The following is a 23,538-nucleotide window of genomic DNA, read 5'->3' as shown; positions in this document are numbered from 1 at the left end:
CACACACACACACACACACACGTTGTCATGTGAACATTGCCTCATTGAAAATACATGGTTTGCTAAACCAGAATATTATTATTGCACTGGTGAAAGCTCATCTGAATCAGCTTTAAACCAACAACAACAGGTTGCTGGGAGACTTGCGAGCGGGATCTACTTCTTGATGAACAACAGATAGTGTATCCATCCACCTGGTGCTTCTGTACAACCTTTCTACTGCTCGTCAAACATCACACAACTTCAACACAAAACTAACATGTGTTAATTAGTAATTAGTGTGATTTCAAAAGTGCTGGCTAGTTTATTTTTGAACTTTGCACACAGATGGTTTCTTGTCTCCAGTGTTCATGCTAATTTTAGCTAAACTCATCTCCAGCCAGTCCAAGATCAATAACAGGGTATATACAGGAATCTTGAAGTTCATTTTAATACCTTTTTAAGACTTCTTAATATTTTTCAATACCTTACCACCACTTCAAGCTGTAGCCATTTCCATCAGTGACACTTCTAACGTAACAGTTTTAGTTTGTGATAAAGACTATAGACCACTATGATGCAACAGAATTCAAAATAGGCTGGGATAAGGCAAAGTTTAAAAAAACAAAAAACAAAAACATTGCTCCACTCTCAAAAAACAAAAACAATAATCTTCTTTTCTTTTTTTATGTACCGTTTTATCTTTGTTTTTTAATAAAATTAATAAATTCACACACTTTTACAATGTGTTTTAGGACTCAAACTCTTGGACAGCTAATTCTGAAAAAATACCTTCAAAATTTAAGACTTTATAAAGACGTGAAAATACTTTTTAATACTTTTTAAGGGTCTTGATTTTCCCCAAATTGATTTATCACCTTTTAATACTTTTCAAGACCCCGCAGATACCCTGAATAAGGCATTTACTGCATCACTTAGACAAAATATCAACAGACATAATATGAGGTTTTTAAAACTAGATTTTAAAACAAGGTCCTTTATTTTATACTTTGCTAATGAAACTGGCAGTTGCTCAACACACAAAAAGACACCTGTGGCCACTGCCATCCCAGAGTACGCAAAGCATGTACTGTGTGTATTAAAAACAAAACAGAACAATGACAAAGGTGCAGCAGGTATTAGGTGTGCTTCTATATGTGCCAAGACTATTTCTTGGCTGTCTGTGAAGTAGAGACGTTGTTAAGAGAAGCTGCAGGAGCTATCGAACAAGTTTTACCTATGAGTTTTACCCATTTTTCCAGTCGGCACAGTTTGTGACATGAAAAAGAACGAATGTGACACACCTTTGTTTCATTTTCTCAACATTTTATTGGTTTCCACAAAATGAATAAAATAAAAATAAAAAGTAATTTCCTCCAAAACCATTTGAGGAACCGGACGGTTAAAACTGAGGAAAAATTCGACCAGGGCTGGGGGGCGGTCACACAGACACCTCGCCCCCTCCCTGCTCCCCTTTCTTGGCCAGCGGAGGAATCGGGGAGAAGCTGCTTTTTAAGATGAGACAGCGATGGGGAAGGCAGGAAAAAGAAGCAAGGAACAAGGAGAGTTTCTATTGAATATTGAAGGGTAAAATCCATGTCTGAAAAAAAATAATAATAATAATCCTTGTTGGGAATCTTAAACCTTGGCAACTTCACTAGGAACTTTTACACCTTAAAGAGTGAGAAGACAAACTCAAGAGTAATAAAATTACTATTCTCTTATTCACATGAAGTTAAATCTAAATCCCTTTTGATTAAAGTTAAACTGCTCCCTAACAGAGCAGACCTCTCTCTGAAATAAGGCATCTGTAGTGTATGACAACTGAAACAATCACAGCAGGAGGGTCACACATGCATTCAGCGATCACAAAAAGGGCGCTTTAAACATGGCTGCCATACGACGATATCATAAACATTGATACGAGGGGCTGAGGGAGCGACACAGTGTTTCTCTCTCTCTCTCTCTCTCTCTCTTTCTCAGGATGTAGCTCTCTGTCTGCTTTTTCCTCAACATGACCTCAAAAGCGGAAACAAGAACAGGACAATATTGAAAAAGGAGCAGAGTGAGTAAAATGGCAGCACAAAGATCACAGGATAAACACCAGGCTAGCCGACGTGTCGCTGTATATGTGTGTGAGTGTGAAAGAGCAGCGGTAAACAGTGATATGTTCTGAAGGCTGTTTAATAAGTGGAAAAAGGCAGGAGAGGGTGATCAATAGCAAGAGGGTGAGGGGGGAGGAGAGGAGAGGAAGAAAGCGTGGGTGGGTCATGATCGGCCATTTATGTGAAGGTGAGCCCAGCCTCGTTGTAGACTTTGAAGACCTTCTCGATGGCGTTGACGTAGGCGGCCGTCCTCAGGTCCAGGCCCAGGTTGTACTTGCTCGCTGTGCGCATGATTTGCTAAAAAAGAGAAAAGGCAGAGTAGAAATAATTTTCCAAAATGTTAGATCTGGACTTCACAAAAATTCCTCTTGAAGCAGCAAATTGTTAATTAATATGAGAGAAATTGTCCTTGTTTACAGCAGAACGAAGACTTATGACAGAAAAAAATGGATACTCTGACATTTCCAGATTTCTAATAAATGTGCAAGTCTAATGTTATATTGTCTTATTTTGATGAACTCTACAACAGGCTGGACTGTGTTTAAAGGATCCTTACCCGGGCAGATCTCTCCATGGTGTAGGCTAAACCAGAGTGGACGATGTCTTTCTCAGAGGCACCCTGCACAGAGAGATGAATGTTAACCACCCCATAAAGACAACATATAAATCAATCAATCAATCAATCAATCAATTTGTTTATTTCGGGCATGTCAATTTAAATCATCATCATCACACTTCATCTTCGTTCAAATAATACACATGGCCGAAAGGGAAAGCGGGAGAAGCAAAAGCTTATCTAGTCCCGCCCCCAATCTGAATCATTGGAATAAATTTAAGATGTGGAGTGAGTAGAATAGTTTTGACTTGAGAAATGTGAAGTGTACATGAAATAAAAATAATAATTATATATTTTATAAGTTTAATAACTAATAATACATTTGTAAGGTCCATTTGGAACAAAAAACATTTGATTAATTTGTGACTAATCATAATTAACTATGGACACTCGATTAATCAAAAAAATAGATTCATTATAGATATAGATATCATTATTTAGCACCAACAAACATGAGCTTGGTTACTTACATTTTGCTTTTTCATATCACTGTAAATCAAATGCTTTCACTTTGACAACTTACTACTACATAGTTGTCTTATCAGTTACTACTAGTAACTCGTGACAGGTCTTTTGTTACTGTTCAATGACCTTTAAAATATTTGGAGGCCTTTGTTTAACATCACCTATTGTTGGTGTTGTTCCAGATAATGACGGACTCTGTTTGTGAAGTGTCAATCAAGCAGATTAAGAGAGAATTTTGTGACACTCCTTCTGTCAGAATGTAATAATAATAATAATAATAATAATAATAATAATAATGGTTTATATTTATTTATGTGCGAGTCAGCAGATGTTACTCACAGCAACGCGGGCCTGGAAGTCAGCGGTGGGGACGATGGGGATGGGTCCGCCCTGTTTGCCAAACTTCCTCTCTAAGCTCTCCTGCACAGACACTGCAAGAAAAAACAAAGGAGAGAAATTATAGCAGACATTATACTCCTCTGTTTCTGTACCAGCGGCGATGACACACCCCAAGGGTTTGTCTAGTTGATCAGGTACTACGATTTGAAATTGTTCATTTGTTTCATCAAACAAACATTATCATGCATAGACCAAACATCACGGCCCAGTGACAGCGGCTGCCTATCCCTAGCAGCAAGTGATTGCAAGATTGTGTGTTTTTATGTTTAACCTGTGTGCGTGTTTGAGTGACTTATCAGAGCGATCTATGGACTTTTAAACCTGTCTGCACTACTTGGAGCTATGAAGATGTCTGGGTAGATTGGACTTTTTATCTTACTGAGCTTTGTGCTGGGACTCCTGTAATGGTAAATTTGAATATTCCTTTGTTCTAATCACTTGTGACGTCCCTACCCCCTGCTTTCCCTCCAAGGTATCAGATCTTCTTTTGTTTGTTACCCATTTGTATTTTATTTTAATGTCTAGACCTTGTAATTGCATTTCAAGTTTCAGAGACATCCAACCTCTCATTTCCTCATGATATACTCAAACCCTTTTGTATTTTAAAGTGCGTTGATTAGACCTCTTAATCACACTCCAGGATGTTGGTGCCAATACCTGTGAAAAGATATCCTGAGTAGGGGGCTGACCCCTGCAGCAGACAAAGGGGTGTGGAATATACCTGAGGGGGCGTTCCTCAAGTATAAATGTTTAGGTCTCCCCATTGTCTTGGTCTTTTCTTACCCATCACCCACTTGGATTGGAACTGGCCTTTCCTTGCAAGGAAATAAAATCATGTCCGCCGGCGAAGTCTCTATTTCATTATTCACCAACAGCAAACGGCCAGCAGAACTGAAATCAGCCCCAACTGTAAGCACTTTTAAATCCAGGTTAAAAACATTTCTCTTTTCACGTGCTTATAGCTGAGAACTTAAAACTTTATCTATTTTCTTTTATTTGCTCTTGCTTTCAGTGTTTTGTTTGTTTTTATTCTGTCTTATGCTTCTTTTTTTTAATGTTTTGTCTTTATGTAAAGCACATTGAGTTGCCTTGGTATGAAATGCGCTATATAAATAAAGATGCCTTGCCTTGCCTTGCCTAAGAATTTCCACGACACTCCTCACCGCAAGCAGCCATGCCTGCTGCACTCCTGGCATTGTGTACTTGCGTTATCAGCTGATCGCATTGAGGAACGTAAGCCTTTGACATACCGCCGGAGTTGCGGAAAAAAAGAAGAAGAGGTTGTCGGGCTGGTGTCAAACGTGGCGTCTAAAGTGACGGAGATATAAGCCGTATGTCCCCACCACAGTCATCATGGGAAATGTGCGGCCACTCGCTAATAAAATGGATGAGCTGGAAGAGCTCACCAGGACACAGAGACAATACAGGGAATGCAGCATCATGTGGCTCTCCCTGGCTTCCACACCATCCGGGCCGACAGAGACATCATCTCAAGCGGCAAGATGACTATATTGGTTTCTGTGTGAACAATTCCATCCCCACTAAAAAGGTGCGATGCTACCCAAATAACAAACCCTGAGCTCAAGACTTGACTCAATGAAAAAAAGAGGGCCTTCAAGTCAGGTGATAGCACAGAACTCAAGTGTGTACAAAAACAGCGGAAACGGAAATTGTGTGAGAACAGAAACATCTACAGGAGAAAGCTGAGGGAGACAAACAAATGTTTTGGTGCATGTTTGAGTAGCCATCTGACGCTGTCTGCTGAAAAAAAATGTTTACTTCAAGCAAGTCAAGAGTTGATATTCCTGTGTTTATGACACAAACGGGCGCTTCCGACTGCACGTGGACACACCGAGCGTCAACTTGGGTCTCGCGCGAGACTCCAGGAGACTTTGAATTAGATCTAGTTTTACAAACATCTCGGCTTGCTTGAAGTAAATAAACTTCTCGGTGCATGTTTTGAGTCGCCATCTGACGCTGTCTGTGGAAAAAAATTGCGTCTTTGAGGGATGTAAACAGCCTAAGCAGCGGAACTTGCATCCGCTCCCATTCATCGCTGCCATGGCGATGCAGGGACAGACACAACTACCGCAAAACAGGAGCAATTAAACTGAAAATCTTCGGATTCCTTCTTTTAGACCTAAAATGTTAGGAAAATACAGCCCCGAGTTGAATTTGCCCAGAACTGTTCTTTAAGTTAAACAGACAGTAACTTGGAATCAAAGCTTTTCTGATCATTGTATGTCAGGAATAGGTGACTGCGGTTGTATTACATATTTTTCTTTTTGGTACCAGTTTATCAGGTTTTACGACTTGACATTCTTCATTTATTTTATCAAACCATAAATCGTGAAAAATGGTCCTGTCATTGTACGATTGCATGTTTGTGAGATGGAGAGATGTTATAAATACAGAGGGCAGGACGTTTCCAGAGGAGTCCTCTGCCTTGGACAGACGATTCACACCGGCTGACACCAGATTTTCACAAATTTGGTAAGAATTCATTGAGCTTCCCTTCAGATTCTTGTTGACTGATTTATTAACTTGACACTTTCTCCTTCTTACTGATAGAAATTATTTATTATTTTATTATCTATGTAACTCTAGGTAACAACTAAAAAATAGAAGACTTCGGTTTGTAGAATACTATTTTGCAAAAGTTTTTCAGCGAAAACAGAACTGAGCGAAGCCCTGGGGAGCTGGATTTTACATATTGTGGGTAGGTAATAGGTGCTACTGTGCATATTTAATAAAAATCTTGACTTGAGGTTGTGCTTTCAGGAAGTATCGATAAGACCAGAATATCGGTCAGTAAGAAAACTACACTACAAGAAGAGAAAATGGAAGGAGGGAATCGAGTGATATGGGTAACACTACAGCAAGTTCTGAATGTGTTCTCATATTTACCAGTAACACGTTTATTTACAATAAATTATGGTTCTTTTTCCTTTTCTACAGATGACTGCTATAATACATACATACCCTCCTGACCTGAGTGCTTCTGCCAAAAGACAAATGAAGCACGGCAGAATGAGAAAGAACCCAGAGTCTCTCTACGCAGACACTAGACAAGATGGTTCAGTATGCAACCTCATTGTCTTCTCAGAATACAGGGTCAACAAATGGCAAAAAGCAATCATGACCATCTATCGCGGGATGAATGGAAGTGTAATGCTTCGCAATCAACTTGGAACTAAAATTTATGGAAGCAGAGGCACTATATGCATTTATTATACTGGAATGGTTGTGATCATGGGTTCACTATATAAACTTCAAGAATTTGACAGAAATTTTAATAATATAAGAGACAGGTTGATAAATCCTCCAAGAGAAGAGTAAGTAGAAAACAAGATAGAAATAGAAAAAGAAAAACAAAGAGGAAACAACATGGAAAGTGAAAAAGAAAGCAGGCTTGTACTCACTGAGCAGGTGGTAGTTTGAGTCCCTCTCATACTTGAAGGTCAGTCGTCCGTAGCTGACGTGGTTGAGATTCTTCAGCCACTCGAAATAAGACACTGTCACACCACCAGCGTTCAGGTACATGTCCTGCAGCAGAAACATCACAACACTCAGACGTCTGCCTGTTTGGAACAACCGTCACTGCTCTGTGTTTTCATCACATTCCTCTGTACTGCCAATGCACTGTTTTAATGGGCTGGTGGATTTTTATTACAAATAAATAATAATAAACTATTGAAAAAATGCTTTGTGAGCTCATTAATTTGATAAACCTACATCAAAACCAGCTCTAGTGAAACTTGGATCAAAACATGCCGCTTTCATAATAAAAGCTCAATTACCATAGGTTTATCTAAGTCGTGTCCAGAACCCCATCACTTTTTTTAAGAAAAAAGATTTTCAGAACTATTAATTGACTTTACTGAACTCAACCTGCTACAACAGTGTAGTAAAAACACCTGTGATGCTACACACGTACACTGTACTTATAGTGGCATCATTGTAAACAATATTGAATTAACAATATTGAAGTACAATGATTTAGTCATGTGTGTGTCTCTTGATCAACATTCAGGAAACCAGTTCAGCTGCTTTAACAAAACTGAGAGAAATACTAAATACAAATAACTATTTAATTGTTTCAAAACTACTTCAAATATGCAAAATTTTATATTTCTCTGTGTGTGCATGCTTACAGGAATAACCATGACGTTGTTCTCCAGGAAGACCTTGTCAGCATCTGGGGTGGTGGGGCCGTTGGCACCCTCAGCAATGATCTAGATCAAACAGAAAAACACACACACACACGTCATGTGACATCGACCAAATTACCCGTCGTCACTTATAACAATCTTAAAGCACAGGACTCTGAGTGAATCAGATGTAGTGTGGTTTACCTTAGCCTTGATCTTGGGGGCGTTGAGACGTGTGAGCTGCTTTTCCCCTGCAGCAGGGATCAGGATGTGGCAGTTGGCCTCCAAAATGCTTCCTTCGTAGGGTTTGGCTCCTGGGAATCCCACGATGGTGCCGTGTTGCTGCAGAGAGCGCCGGGACACGCACAGGAAAATATTAGGTTGGAAGCGACATGAATCATGATGATGCATGTTAGGAATGAAAAACTGATCTACAAGGGGAGGTGAACTCAGAAATCAGATAAGCAGTGTGAATAAAAGTGCTGGTACCAGTTTATAGTCCTCCAGCTGTTTGGGGTCGATGCCCTCTGGGTTGTAGATGGATCCATCGATCTCACCGACGCCCACGCACTTGGCCCCGAACCTGTGCAGGTACCTCATGGAGTGGAGACCCACGTTACCGAAGCCCTGTGAAAAACCACAGCCAGGTAAACATCACAACAACCTAATATCACTTTATTAGACAACCTTAATTAAAATCATTCAATAACATGATCAGTTGACTGTTTTTAATCGTTAATACACACACTTTCCTCAATAAGAGGGTATGGTTCATCTCTATGTGACTTTACAGTGTAGTTTGGTGCCACCATGTGGCCAGTGAAGGGTAGTGCAATGACATGGTTTTGCTGTAGTGATGTCATATATATGGTATCCAATTGTAATACATATTTTAGATTTTCTTTTTGTCCAATCTGGAGGAAAAGTAACATAAAAATAAACTCAAGATACTTAATGCCACTTATTCCAGTCTTTTGCAAATCTAATATCACTCTAAAGATTTAGATTTGGAGCATTTCCCACCATAGTTTCACACAACCACAGGTATTAAAAGAATATGTATGTATCAGTATGAATGATATGATATGTATGTTTCTGTATGAGTGATATAATACAGTCTCTAAAAGGGAAATAGTGTTCTCCGGAAGGATTGAGCTCTGACTTTATCATCTGACAGGATGTACAGTGTCAAACAGCTCAACTCTGACTGAACCGCAGGATAACAGGGATATGAAGAGCCGACTTCACCGCTGATTAAAACATGAGGTGTGATCAGAGAGTGAAATTATGCCCCTGCTTTGATCGTGGCGCCACACTAAAGATCTGCTGTCTCCTCTCTTTCACTAATAAATCTCTAAGAAAATCTAATCTCAGCACATCGTAATCCTCAAACAGAGACACAGAGGGAAAGAGAAAGAGAGAGAGGGGATGAGAGGAGATTATCTTTCCGAACAACCACGTCATGATTCAGCTGTTGTCGCCGTTTCTTCGCCTTCTCAGTGAAACCCTTACAACACAATCACTCAAACACCCACTCCACAAACTTCATCTCCTTTCCGCATCTCCAACAGTTCCTCTACTGTATTATGGCTGAGGAAATATCCCTGTGTGAACATCTCTATGTAACAAGAGAGGACGTTAGTGGGTGTGTAATATGAATCCTGGGGGGGAAACAAGTAGCAGATCCTCTCGTATGCGCTGTTTATCAAGAAGACTAGATAATATTGTTAATAATAATAATAATAGAAAGTTCCAGGAAGGCAGCAGAGTCCAGTACCGAGGGATCGCTTTACCATGTATCAGTGCGTCTTTGTGCCTGTGTCCTCATCACGTGAGGAGCTGCCATGTGACAAGTGGAAGTGAAACCGCTGCAGATTGTTTCTTCTTTCATAACTCACAAAGCTCAGCATGCAGGAACTAGAGGAGCAGAGCAGGCTCAGTTAAATGATCCCATTTTGTCCTTTGAACAAAGAAAGGAAACTCCTTGAGTTCGCTGCCGTCAGCTCTGTGAGAGATCAGATCCAGGCTCTAACAGATGGCGCGGCTGTGATTGAGGCGCAGCTCTAAAACCCTTCATCACGATTTCAAATGAAAAACTTAAATCCTGCGGGGAGATAGCTGTGGATCTCCTTCCCCTTGTGCGTCATGCTGAGAGAGCGTTTGTCTGTGTATATACAGTATATGTATATACTATATATGTGTGTGTACCTGGACGATGAAGGTCTTGTCCTGGAAGCCGGGGGTCAGGCCCAGCATGCTCATGTACGACGCCTCGTTGATGAAGTTCTCGATGCCGTGGAAAACACCACGACCGGTGGCTGAGATACGTCCGTGGATTCCTCCCTGGCTGATGGGCTTTCCTGTCACGCATGCATGGGCGTTGATGTCCTGCACAAACACACACACACAGATCACATAGACCATAAACTTTAGAAATAATGTACACAGCACTGTTGTCATTACCCAGTTTCGCTCCTAAATGGAGAAACGCATTGCCATACGAACTAAGAACTGCCTCTTTTGTCGATATTTTTATAAGTCAGTTCCAGTAATATGCTATTGTTCCCTCTCTGTTTTATCTGATCAATTTATTTACTGTAATTAATTCTGTGTATTTTTCCATAATTCTGTCTGTTTTGGGCCTTTTGCCTTTTATTGAAAGTATAGTCGAGAGACAGGAGATGGGACTATAGCCCATAGCCCTGCTCTACCCACAAACGGTGTCCCATAATGCCGTCTGTTGTTTTTGATTTTGTTCTTTCTTTCTGAGAAAAGTGCTATTTAAACAAAATTTTACTTACTTTTACTTTACCTACTTTTTAAAAGCCTAAAATCATTATCAGAGCTGCCAATCTGATACCGAGACAAAAACTTGAAGGAATCAGTGTTAGGCTATATTTCAAGAGAAAACCTTTTACTTTGGAGGATTTTAGGAAAACAACATGTAGTGGCCGTCAGCGGTACTGCACCTTATGACGCTCCCTGCACCAGCTTTAGTTTTCGACCATGGTGTTAGATGCTTGACATGCTCACAATAAAAAGGTTGTGTAGCGCCACGGCCACAGAGGCCGGCGGGCGCAGCAGCTGACCGAACGTCGGCGCACACACTACCCATAACCCCCTGCCCTCAGATACCCAGAGCAGGAATGTGTCACCCAAGTCCTGCCAGGGGTATCTGGAGCAGAGGACACATGACTGGATAAACTGAGAGGAGGAGGTTAGAGAAGGAGAGTGGGAAGGAGAAATGAGCGCCCTGGGAAAAGAGGGAGATTTGAGTGAAGGTGAGACCTCACTGGACGACTTTCACTTTGCATTAAAGCAAATAAAGGAGAGTTTCAAATTAAAACTTACTTGATAATGAAGAAAAGCTGAAACATGCTAAATATTCTGCTGAAAATAACTTAACATTTGATAAATTAAATGATTAATATGATAAATAATTAATACAGATAACAGATTTGTGCATAATGAATTGATTATAAGTTGCCGCTCTAAATTAGTTAACCACTAGTGCTGCGTGTAATAATCATTTTCAGTCATCTATCAATTATTATTTTCAATTAATCTTTTAGCCTCATTATCCCAGAGCCCCGGGTGATGTTTCAAGTCACTAATTTTGGCTTGCAATACACACACAAAAGACACACACACACACACAGGCAAATATTTTCCATCTTTAGTCAAATAGGCCGTGTTTGACAGGCTTTGATAGGAGAATGATTAATTGATAACATTAACACACACACAAACACACAGGCCTCGGTGTGTAAAGCTGCCTTTAAGAGAGCAGGAATGTTTCCATGGTGGGCTGGTGGAAGGGAGAGGCAGGAAACCACTCTTCATGGTTTACATGTGAGTCACTCCTTGGTTTTTTTTTTTAATTTGGCCTATTTTAGAGTTTGTACCAAAACCCAAAAGACCAAGTCACACGGATTCGGTTCGGGTTACGTCCGAGAAGAGAACTCACAGTGTGTGCAATGGTGTTGGCGTATGTGTCGGCAATCCAGGACATTTCCCTCTCTCCCGTGCTCATGTCAGGGGCTGGGACGTCGATGCCAGGTCCTGGTGAACAAAAGACAGGTCGGAGAGGAGAGGAGAGGAGAGGAGAGGAGAGGAAGGGAGGGAGGGGAAAGTGGGAGAGTTGTGTTGAGCATGCCAGTCACTGTAAGTAAGTAAGTAAGTACGGTAACTCTGCCGATTTCTATGTCGGTGAAAACACAGATTGGGACGCCAGGGGGAAATGTGAGCACCAGACTTTGTGCCCTTGTGAGTCTCGTATCTTGGAACAAGGTCCAAAAACAGTAGCAGGCATGCAGGGAGATGGGGGAGGGGGCTACTGCAAGGAAAAGGATGACTGAATGAATCTCTGCATACTGTAGGTGCAGTTTGACATGTTGCACACTCACTGACACAACAGAGCAGTGATGTGTGATATATATGGTGTATAAATAAAAGTCAACTGGTTCGGTCTAGAAGCATATGATAATGTCAAAATACTACATGTCGTAGCTCTGCTGTGTTTGAACTGGACACATCACAAACATCCACATGCATCCAGACAGGGTGGAGAAAGGGCCTTTATAGGGGCTGTTAACCTGCTGAACCAGTGTCTAATGTTACACTTCCAGCAGAGATGAGTTTGCTAGTTTTACCGTCAATATTGGACAATACTGTACTTTTTAATGACTTAAAGGGATAGTTCAACATTTTGGCAAATTGGCCCATTGCCATAATCCCTATAGTTTTTGGAGTAGGTCCGTTGCCTTTAATTGTCGGTGCAAGCTATTTTTCAGAACGGTGGAGCAGAGCCATGAGCTGCTCAGAGGCTGAGCTACACTACAGAGGCTAATGGGATTTCTTGGTTTCCCTCATCAAACTCATCAAATACACAATCCAACAACTCCAAAACGCTCTGGTGGACAAGTTGTGACCTGCACATTCACCACGCTATGAGATAATAACGGGCCGTTACGAGACTGAGTTGTTTTTGAGGTAAATTCATGCAAAACTGCTGATGCGTGTTCCCGTCGGGGGCAGTTTTTCGGCAAGCAGTCCCTGCATTTGCCTCGAAAACAACTCTGTGTGGTAACGTTCTGTTATTATCTCAACGTGGTGAATGTGCAGGTCACAACTTGTCCATGAGAGCGTGCTGGAGTTGTTGGATTGTGTATTTGATGAGTTTGATGAGGGAAACCAAGAAATCCCATGAGCCTCCTTAACGAGCTCTGAGCAGCTCGCGGCTCTGCTCCGCCGTTCTAAAAATAGCTTGCACCGACAATTAAAGGTAACAAACCTACTCCTAAGACTATAGCGATTATGGCAATTGGCCAAAATGTTGAACTATCCCTTTAAGTTACTTTACACAATCAGATAAATGATACAGAGATACATACGTATAGATAAAGATAACACTTTGAAACCCAGGCTTTCAAAGTACTATATTTTGATACTTTACCTATATTTTGATTTTTTATTCTTCAACCCAAGTAAAATTTGAATGCTACCTTTTACATGTATTTTAGCACTGTAGCACTTCTACTTTTACTTGAGTAAAAGGTCTTTAAGGAGTAGTTATTTCTGCTTTCTCCACCTTTAAACATCGGATTCAAGTTGAACTTTTATCCCAACCTCGTTCTCTTTCACCAGTATTAATTAAGTTTCGCCGCTTCAGTTGACACAGGCACACCCTGAGCTACCCCAACCTGAATAAACAGCACTAGATGACAGGAAATGTTTACCTCTCCGAGTGGAAATATCCATCACTGCAGCTACAGTCTTCTCACTGTAGTACCAAATAGCAAATACAAAGCAGGGCAGTAAAATGTTTTTTTTTTTTAAACTTACTCACCAATGAAACCCTTCTTGGCCAGCTCAATAGTGAATCTCCTGGTAATCTTCTCCAGCTCATTATCCTGCAGCAGACAGAAAGTGTACAGTTTAGGAAAAAAACATGTCATCGCCTTGGTAACTTAACTTCCTGCAAACCAAACAGTGCGTCCTCTATATGAAGCAATAGTTTGAACCAGACATTTAGAACAATGCTACAGGCGTTTTCGGTCAAAATGATTTTGTTTAGACTTCACTGCCAGTCAACTCTGAGCTCAGAGGCAACAGCCAACGACCTTTAAATCTGGTTACTTCGCAGTATCCATCAATAGAAAGACTAAAATCCCTGCGAGTAATCCAATAAAAGTCAGGCAGGTATCATTTAAAGACAGACAACATTTAACTTAAATCACAAATTGCTCATATTTGATTCGTCTTGCAGTTTACTGGCAATGCAGCTCCTCCAGCCTCTCAATGAAAACTCAACAAATCTAGAGGAAGATAGAGCAACACATTTGATTATCTGCTTCATGACCATCGCTTTTCCAACATGATCTCTCTCTCTCTAACTGAATTTCCCTTCGCTGTGTGTAACATGAAAGGACGAGGCTCTGCAGCCCTGCCTTGTGCATTCTTGTGCGATTGAATCATCAGCCGAGTCTGTTTGGGTCAAGAAAGAGGCATAGGAAAAACACACACACACACACAACGCAGGCCTTGTGAATGTTGAGCACTCATTTTGTGCTTTGTTGCTTTCCTTTATGCACTATAGCAAACACGTAAATGTGTCTGTACATGTGCTTGTAAGTGTCATGGAGGAGGATAGACGTTAGAGGGCTTACAGTGTAATTCCTGGGGTTGATCTTGACTCCAGCTTTGGCTCCACCAAACGGCACATCTGGAGGAAAATAACACAGCTTATAAACCAGAGGAACATACATTAACTTGTACAAACACACAAGACTTAAAAATACACACATGCAGAACCACATTTTTAATGTGTAATCACAAGACGAGGAAGAAACTGATAACTGTTCTCTGCTGCTATTGCATGACCAATAACCTGAAGTTGTGGAGAATTAAGTCAAGAGCAGTGTCCAGAGAAGTGAAACATTAAATATGAAGTGGATAAATGTCTAGAAGTTGGTCAGAGTTGGACTTTGAATATGCATGAGGAGATCAGGGGATAGCCACTAAGTGGAGCGCTTAGATTTTAAAAACTCACCAACAACAGCGCACTTGTAGGTCATCAGAGAAGCCAGGGCTTTCACCTCATCCACAGACACATCTGTACTGTAACGGATACCTGAGGAAACACACACACAGACATACAGGGAAGTTCAAAACAGTGAACATACAGATAAAAATGGGGGAAATTATTTTTTGTCATTTTTTTATGTTTAAAGAGACTTTTTTCATAATAAAGACACGTAGGCTATTTCATTTTTGATCGACTGATATTTTTTACCATCATGCAGACTGCAATGAGACTACACTGAAACTGTCTCTACAACAGCTGCAGGTTAACACAGTAATGAATAGATAAAAAAAGAGCACTGTCGACACAAGTACAGTCTCCACAGCTCTGGCGGACCACATGAAGAAGTCGGAGTTCACCGATTGTGTCTGGCAGCCACAGTTAACAGCAGTGGGCGGGGGCGGAGACCGAATGAGCCAATCCCGATTCCCGGCCCTGTATTATGACCCACGGCCCTCGCGCTGCAGCAGTAATATCTTCCTGTTGTGTGGAGTTTACTACCATTGCCGAGTGACATGTGTGGGCCAACGAGATCATATAGCCAGCTGCTGGTCAAGCAGGACTGCCCAAGTTATGCTACTTGGTGCACTTTGCATGTTTGTGTGTGTGTGTGTGTACGATTGGCTGGCAATACCAAATATAGCATATCCAGGGTTAGCTTACAAAGAGAAACCCAAGGGCAAACAGCACAAAGAGGAGACTGCAGATTCAAAAGCGCTGCTGCGTCTATTTGTGTGTTCAACTGTGAGCTGCAGAGCACAGGAAGCTCGAGTAAAAATCTATATAATCTTAAAAGTGCCACTTAATGACATAATTTTATATCCATCTGCTTTCATCTGTGTTGTTATTATTGCAGGACGACAGCAGCACAAGAAGATCAAACATCCGGGGAAACTAAGCTGCTGCCGCCGTGGATCTCCCTCTGTCTCCATTCCCATTCATCCACCGATCAGCTGAGGAGCTCGGGCCGTCAGAGGACAATCTTGAGCTCAGTGATCAAATTAAAGAGGGAGGGAGGGAGGGAGGGAGAAGGGGGGGAAAGGCCTCGCTGCCGAGTCGACCCATCCCCCACCCAGCTACCAATTCATCCGCCCAACCAACCAACCAACAGAACCAAAACACACTGTATCCGTATAAACACATTCCTCTGAAATGAAGGGCAGATTTTCGGTGGGAAATAACCGGAGCCAAAGCTGAAATTCAGAGTTAGTCACAGCCGTCAGAGCAGCTGAATTTCAACTCGAGGCCTGAGGTAACAGAGCCGCATATCTAGACTCCTATCAAAACACACGATGCTGATGCTTTGGCTTGGACAACGGTGTGTCTGGTTAGAATGACTGCATATTTTCTGTCACTAACATTTATTCGATGCATCTGCGTTACTGTGTGTAGCTGTCCACTCCTTACATTAGTAACTGTGTCTTGTTATGCATTTACTTTAGTGGACAGACACATAATTGGATGCAATGATCAAGACAGAGATTTGGATTAAGCAGCAGGGACTCTGACACTGCATTTCATTACACCATTGTTTAAGATTTCTACTGACAAACTGGCTTTTTTTTTTTTTTTTACACATCTGTGCAACTTTCACACGCTACTGCGCTCAGGGTTTCCCATGTGACACTAGTGACACCTCATAGATTTAATCCCACTTCTGCACAGAAAGGAGAAGGATGCAGATCATTTAGCAGACTGGACAAAACTTGAGTGGCACAACTTTCCACAAACTCTCTCTCCTCGAGGTGAGGAAACAATGACGATGTCTACACACTACCAATTTGTTGTCAGCGTTGTTGTACAGTAAAAACACTTGCTCAGTAGTCGGTCGAGAGCAGTGCAGCTCAGTCCAGCAGCTGTTGCTCTGTGTGGCTCTCCAAGCTGGAGCATGAGCAGAGCACCACATGCACACTCACAAACAGCCCTTTGCACTTTGTAGTTTGATCTGAACGCAGGGTCTGTGCACTGCATCAATAATTAAACGCACTGGAAAAATAACCTGCTTTTACCCCCCTATTCCAACTCTATTATCCAGGAATTCAGCTTACGTGACCTATCAGACGTGTTTATTTAGCCAATTTAATCAATAAACTGTCAGTTAAACAAAACCTGTGTGAACAGCGTGTTTTACATGTGTGAGTTAAATATAGATCCGATGCAAGTGACTCAGGTCCTGACTTAAGTGTAAGATCAGTTCTAGTAGTTGCAGTGATTTCACAGTGAATCATAAGTGGCTTTCACTGTGAACAAGTTTTTTTGAAGACCGAGCGTCTCAATTGAATGCATCAAAGGTTAACATTTGTGTAGCCTGGCTTTGTAACAACTGGTCATGACATTAGAGGAAGCATTTTAGTAAGACTACATCTATAGAGGAGCGTTAATGGCGAGCTGGATTTTTTGATGGAGCTTTTTTGATCGAGGTGATGCTCAGCTCTCTTCAGGCTTTTACGAGATGGACATAGAAGCAATGAAGCTCTTTCACTGGTATTGATTTTACCCATATTACCATTTTCTCTCACTGACAACTGGGTGGACAGAGTGCGGCACTGCAAACTCACAAATAGGTGCTCTGAACCATTACTGTTAAGTGGTTTGATGGAGGAAAATTGTAATGGATAATTTTATCTGGGTGACATAAATGAGCCCACTCATTCAGCTTTTTATCTTTCTTTTTTTTTAGGTTAAACCAATTCTTGTGTATAGTACACGCACCACGTGCATGTCTTGGGCAGAAATACAGAAATACACCTCCTGGGAATAGGTCTATTTACTCCACGGAGCAGGTGCGGTGGAAGGTTTCATAGTGTTAATGCCAGGCCAGTGTCCGCTCCACGCCATTCAGACATGGCCTTTGAGTGGCTGACTGAATGGTATGTCTTTTTCTACAGAGAATGCCTCCACTCCAGAGCAACCCTCCCCCACCTGTCACCCTGCTGCTGACAAATAGGAGTGCCTGGAAACACAACCACCCCCCTCCTCCCCACGTCTCACACACACACCACCTCTCTTCCTATACATCATATCCCTCTACTCTCAACTTACCCAGAGTGCACTGCAGCAGTGGCTCATGGTGCCTCCGCTGTGATCCTTGAACTCTGAACCAAAGGAGCATAAGTCACGCTGCCATATTGCTTTATATTCTTTATGTTCCACCCAAGCTCAACACGCTCGCTGCACAAACACTGGATTTAAATAGTGGATTTCAGTGTTAGTAGTCTGTGGGTGAGGACTGCAGTCACTCTGTGCGTTTGCTCTGCTTGCCTTGGGTTTGCACGTGAGTATGAGTCAACTGACAGAAAGGTTAATTCTTCAATTGTCAACCATGTGTCTGCACATGAACATCCCATTACACACAACAAGTAATAGGTAGCCTATATTAGAATAAGAGTGAACCACATTAGTGACAGGAAGTAAACTGATATAGCAGTGGATCATGGAAAAACACAGGCACACACACAAATGTTGACCAAAGTGTTTTACACTTATGTGCAAAACAAGAACAACAATGACAAAAGAGTATAAAAAAAAAAGAGGGGGGGGGGGGTACAGAGAAAGACAGTGGGTAAATAATAGTAGCCTAATAAATTCCGAGGATTATGGAGTGTCTGTACTATGCTGAATTTAAAAAAATGCTATGGGGAAAAAAGGTGGGTTTTTAATCCGTGTTTTGAAGGTATTAATGGAGGGTGAGCCACAGGTGAACAGCAGCAGCAGGAAGGAAGGAAGGAAGGTCACTGTGAAGTCTCATCTAAACTGTATGACGTAAACAAATACACTACAACACGTTACGTTACGTTACGTTACGTTACGTTGGCTGGTGCCGGATAGAACCGGTGTGGAACGTCCAGCCGTTAGCTACCGTTACAGCTGTTGACAGCGGCTGTTTGGTTTTTGAGCTTTAAATTAAAGTGGCTGCTAACAGTGATGCTAATGCTAAGTAGCCGACTAACAGCTAACTGTCAAAAAGGGGCCAGTAACGGGGGGTTGAGGTGTTGCCCAACACTTACCCCCTTTGCAGGGCGTCCTGTGCTGGCTGTGCTGGGCGCGGTAGCCCTCCACGACCTCCCACTCCCCGTTGTCCCTCTTGATGGGGAAAGACACGCTCAGGACGTGGTTGCAGGGCTTGATGATGCGCAGGATGCCCCGCACCCGGTTCCTCTTCTGCTCGGGGCTCTCCCTGGTCCGCAGGTCCTCCACCAGCTTGTCCTCCACGATGGTGGCGCCGCGGTCGAAGAAGCCCTCCACCATCCTGAAGAAGTTGGGGTCGTCGGGCTTGTCCGCCGCGTCGGCATAGTGACGGACCCGCATCAGGGACGAGGACGCCGGGAGAGCAGAGTCCACGCAGCCGGAGGCCAGGGCGCTCCCCGCGGAGCGGCTGAGCAGCTCCCCGAAGTAACGATACATGACTGAAATGAGCTAAATGTGTAAACGTAGAGATTAAAAAATAAAAAATAAAATAAAATAAAAAGGCAACTAAACTACAAGGACAATGGGGGGTGACGACAGGAGAGAGGGGTAGAATAAGAAGCGACACAGCGACTCCTCACCGTGTCCCGTCCTCTGGCCGAGTGGGGAATGGCACGCCGGGGTCCGTTTGCTTTAAAAGGCAGCGGGGGCTCCGTGGAGAGAGACGCACGCGGAAGAGGAGGACCAACGGAGGTGCGCGCGCCCGTCACTGCAACTTGACAGCGCGCGCTCTCGGCGTTTGCACCATTTGTCAGTTTTTTTGGGTAGCCTACACAACATGTAGCTCAAAACAACAATCCTGCAATAAAGTCCACCTTTTTTGGCCCCAAAAATGAAAGGTCAAAGATCAACGCTGCTCACCTTGACTCCATGTCACTGACAACTTCAAATCAAGCCAGAAATCTTGGTGTAGCCTAATTATTGATTCTGGCCTGCCAAACCTGCCTATTACCACCTGAAAAACATAGCAAGAATTAAGGGTTTGGTCGAAACAAAAAATCAATTAGACATCTGCAGCAGATTCAGAATGCTGCTGCCAGAGTCCTAGGAAAATGGACCATATTATACCTGTCCTCAGATCACAACATTGGCTTCGGATAGACTTTAAAATCTTATTGTTGGTCTACAAAGCACTAAATGGTCTTGGACCAAAATATATCTAGATTTATTAGGTATATAATCCATGTTGTGAAGCACCCAGTCCCCTCAGATCATCTGGGACTACTATACAGGTGTTACTGTGTTCCTCACCTGTGGAACAGTCTGCCTGCACACCTGGGGTCTATAACTGTCAATTCAAGTCTGTCAAAATGTATTTTTCCGTTTTTGATTTTAATGTATTTATAGCCATTATTTCTGCAGGTTGCCTATCCCTGTTATTACAGTTAAACAGCATCACAGAGTGCTGCCTCCAGAAAGTGAACTGGGTGAACACCTCTTTAACACAGTTTCAACACAAACTGAACACTATAATCTTCATTAATGGAGGATTTATTGCAAGACTGTTTAATTAGCCAGGAGTGTATACAGGCAGTTTATTCTGTTTCTCTTATCTTACTTACATGCAGTTCCAAAAGCAATTTTCAGAAAAATAAATTATGTAGGACAAACAAGTGCAAAACTACGAGTGAATGTAGCATATTCAGTGTCTTTACTTTTAGCCTATATCACTTTGATTTGAATTAACTCTCACCTGTTGCTATTGTTGTAACCATTATGCTATCAACTTGTGTATTTATACATCAGTGATAATCATACAGTTAAATACAGGGGACAAATGCTTTTAACTTGTGTTGCTAATGCCTCTATACTTTGCTTCAATAATATTTTGAATCAATCTGTGCCTTTGCAACTTTCACTTCAAATATTTTCAATAATGTTGTTAGTACTATATCAATGGCAATATGCAAAACAATGTGATATCCAGTAGTGTGGTACTGTTTCATAACAAAAAAACAAACACTGAATATCAAAGTGACTTAGCAATAATACAAGTATTCATATAAATGCTCTATAATCAGGGTGGAAATCCTAATGTTCACTCCTGGTGACATTTAGCTGAGAAGATCAAGTCGTGTGATAACATCCTGAGTCTGCCTTTCCTCTTCAAGAGGGATAATAGAGAGTGGGAGGTGGTGGAGGGTTACTGCACCCAGCATAGTCAGCACAGACAGGACACCTTGCAAATGGGGTAAGAATGGACCCAGCCTTCCCTGACTGGCCTTTGACAGCTTTCTGCACTGTAATAAGGGCATTCACTAAATGAAACAAGTCATTTCAGTTGCAGTATTTTCTCAGCAAATTGACCTGAAGGTTACACAGAAATAACTTTTAAACCGATTGAACATTTTTAAAGTGAAAAGCCTATAAAACAAGTATACTTTTTAAAAACTCAATCAATCAATATTTCATTCAGTGTCTCGATACGTAAAGTGGCAGGCATGAAGTGCATCAGCCTGGTCATTCATTAGCTTTTGCACAGCGACCACACTGTTACAGTTTTGTACTTTGTGGCTTGATCAAAGGATCTCACTCTGCCAGGCCTGCTGTCATCAGCAGTTCCCTGATCTGCCATGAGGGAGGAGGAGGAGGAGGAGGAGGAGGAGGAAGAGGGAGTCAGCCCACTGTGTCTGCATCAGTCATTAACCAGCCTCTACAATTAATGGCTGAGTTGATCTGGCGATGCGATCAGCAGAGGCACAGTAACTATTAACAGGTTCCAGCGACTCCAGCGTGAGGGTTTTTATAGCTGGATGCAAACTAAACTTGACAGTGCTGTGAAGCAAACAACTTTCACTACACTGTGTAAAGGCAAGGTCAAGCTGAGGCCCATGGGAATTGGTTGGCCACATGTAATTGAGTAATTTTATCCGATATATGCTTTGACATTTTATTTAAAACCATCCACGAAGAACAAATATCTGCACAAAAAATTATGCCGAACCATTTCAGTGTGGAGAAGTGGTAAACTGACCAATAAACCAGCTAGTCTTTCAAAATAAAAGCATGAAAAATGGCATTTTGACCATCAAAAGCACAGACAATCAGCACTTGCATTCAAGCATTACAGTAAAAACATTGAAATTAGTTGATTATTTATAGCCGAATGTCTTATTGAGCTTCACCGTGAAACCAAAGGCCTGGTGTAAAATTGTTCTCACTTCTGCTTAATACAAACACAATTGATTTCACTGTGATGATGAACCAGCCTGACTTATAGATGTTCTGTGCAGATGTGTGTCCCTGCACGCTTTCTGTATGTGAGCAATTATATCTGTGCAAGCGAGTCTGCATCATTTAGGGCAGCAGGTCATGTGTGTGTATGTGTGTATGTGTGTTTGTGTGTGTGTGTGTGTGTGTGAATGGTGTCTACTGGGAAGCATTTCAGAGACAGCTGGAACAAGACAGGCGGAAAAGTGTGTGTGTGTGTGAAGCGAGGTGAGGGAGAGTTGGCGTCTTCCGCTGAGCTGCGACGGCACCGCCAGATTGCTCGAGTTCATTTTCATCAGAGGCCTTTTGATTCAGCACAGCGGCATCATGGGTACAACCTACTGATCGGCCAATCAGCAGAGCTTTTTTTATGCTTCAAACACACTGCATGCAGAGAACTGTTTCCCACATGAGCAGACACTGTAACATCATTAAAAAAAACTGCTATAAATATCTGCTATTATGCAATAGCCTACATGTGAGATATGCTTTTAATAAGGACGAGCCTGCACAATATTCTCATTAGAAATCAGGCATTTTTTTGCAGGTTACACTGGTTTATTGTGGTGCATCTACTCCCACAGTGTAAGCACAGCTATGGTGGTTTAGCACAGAGTTGCTCTCACCTCGAACTGGCATGATGAATGTCATTTCTCTCATACTGTACATGCAAACCCTGTCCACCAATCTGCATGGCACAGAGAGACAGAATCCGAGTGCTGAGCTGGTCTGAATGAAGACCCTGACCCGGGCTTACACCTGTGGACTCTGCACAGGAGATAAGATTAGATCCTTCCCCCCCTGGGCACAGGTACAAATACACATTCATACTGTATGCTTAAACACCGGCACAAACACACGGTTACACAACATGAAAAGAAAAGGGATTTATGGCTCTTGTTAGGTGTGATTTTAGGATTTAAGTGTACACACAGGTTTGCATGGTGAGTTTACACATCTGCATGTCCTGAACATGGTGTGTCTTCTCTCTAATGTCAGTCAGACAAAATAATCAATAGTAACCATGTTACCGACTGCATCTGGCACAAAGTCAAGGCAGAGTTTCAGTATTACTAATGCAATAAAGGCAGAGCTTATCATGTTATTGTTCTGTGGGTCTACTAGGGCCATATACTGTTCCTTTATTGACTTTTCAAAGCTGATATCCTGACTGAGATGAAGCTGCACAATTTCCGAAGAGACAGACAAAGAGAAGGGACATTACAAATGCATCTTCCTATGCCCGTTTGTTCTGTTACTTGTTGGAAGATAAGCAATCTGCAGTAAAGATACCTGAAGCTCGATATAGTCACACCTAACCACAATCTCAGAAATGCACTCTCAACACAACAGCTTTTCTAGAAAACATATATTTTATATTTCATCGACTATTTCATTTAAACTTTTGCTTTGCTCCTGCATCTCACCAGATACTTTCAAAGTCAAGATGGTGGATGTGCAAACCCACACCCCAGGCAGCGAGGTCAGGGTGCAGGACAAAATCTGACATCTTTAAGTTGTCGAGAGAATATTGCAACAAAAAGTTTGACAAAACAGAACAAA

At 41.9% G+C, this 23,538-nt stretch overlaps 1 protein-coding gene across 1 annotated transcript; it reads right to left on the bottom strand.

Moving 5' to 3' along the window:
• Positions 1–1,284: 1,284 nt before the first annotated feature.
• On the bottom strand, positions 1,285–19,369 carry glud1b (glutamate dehydrogenase 1b). The gene is made up of 13 exons (XM_085761317.1): positions 18,807–19,369; positions 14,767–14,847; positions 14,384–14,439; positions 13,564–13,627; positions 11,683–11,777; positions 9,924–10,103; positions 8,205–8,342; positions 7,920–8,057; positions 7,719–7,799; positions 6,987–7,110; positions 3,505–3,596; positions 2,641–2,703; positions 1,285–2,381 (listed from the first exon to the last, which is right to left on the bottom strand). Exons 1-13 carry the CDS (start codon positions 19,201–19,203, stop codon positions 2,262–2,264), a joined length of 1,629 nt encoding a protein of 542 aa, XP_085617443.1. The 5' UTR covers positions 19,204–19,369; the 3' UTR covers positions 1,285–2,261.
• Positions 19,370–23,538: the final 4,169 nt, after the last annotated feature.

This window comes from Trachurus japonicus, chromosome 19 (assembly GCF_045865225.1).
Source record: "Trachurus japonicus isolate A0001 chromosome 19, Traja_1.0".
Classification (NCBI taxonomy): Eukaryota; Metazoa; Chordata; class Actinopteri; order Carangiformes; family Carangidae; genus Trachurus; species Trachurus japonicus.
Note: the sequence above shows the minus strand (reverse complement) of the source record. Positions and strands in the feature narration are given on the sequence as shown.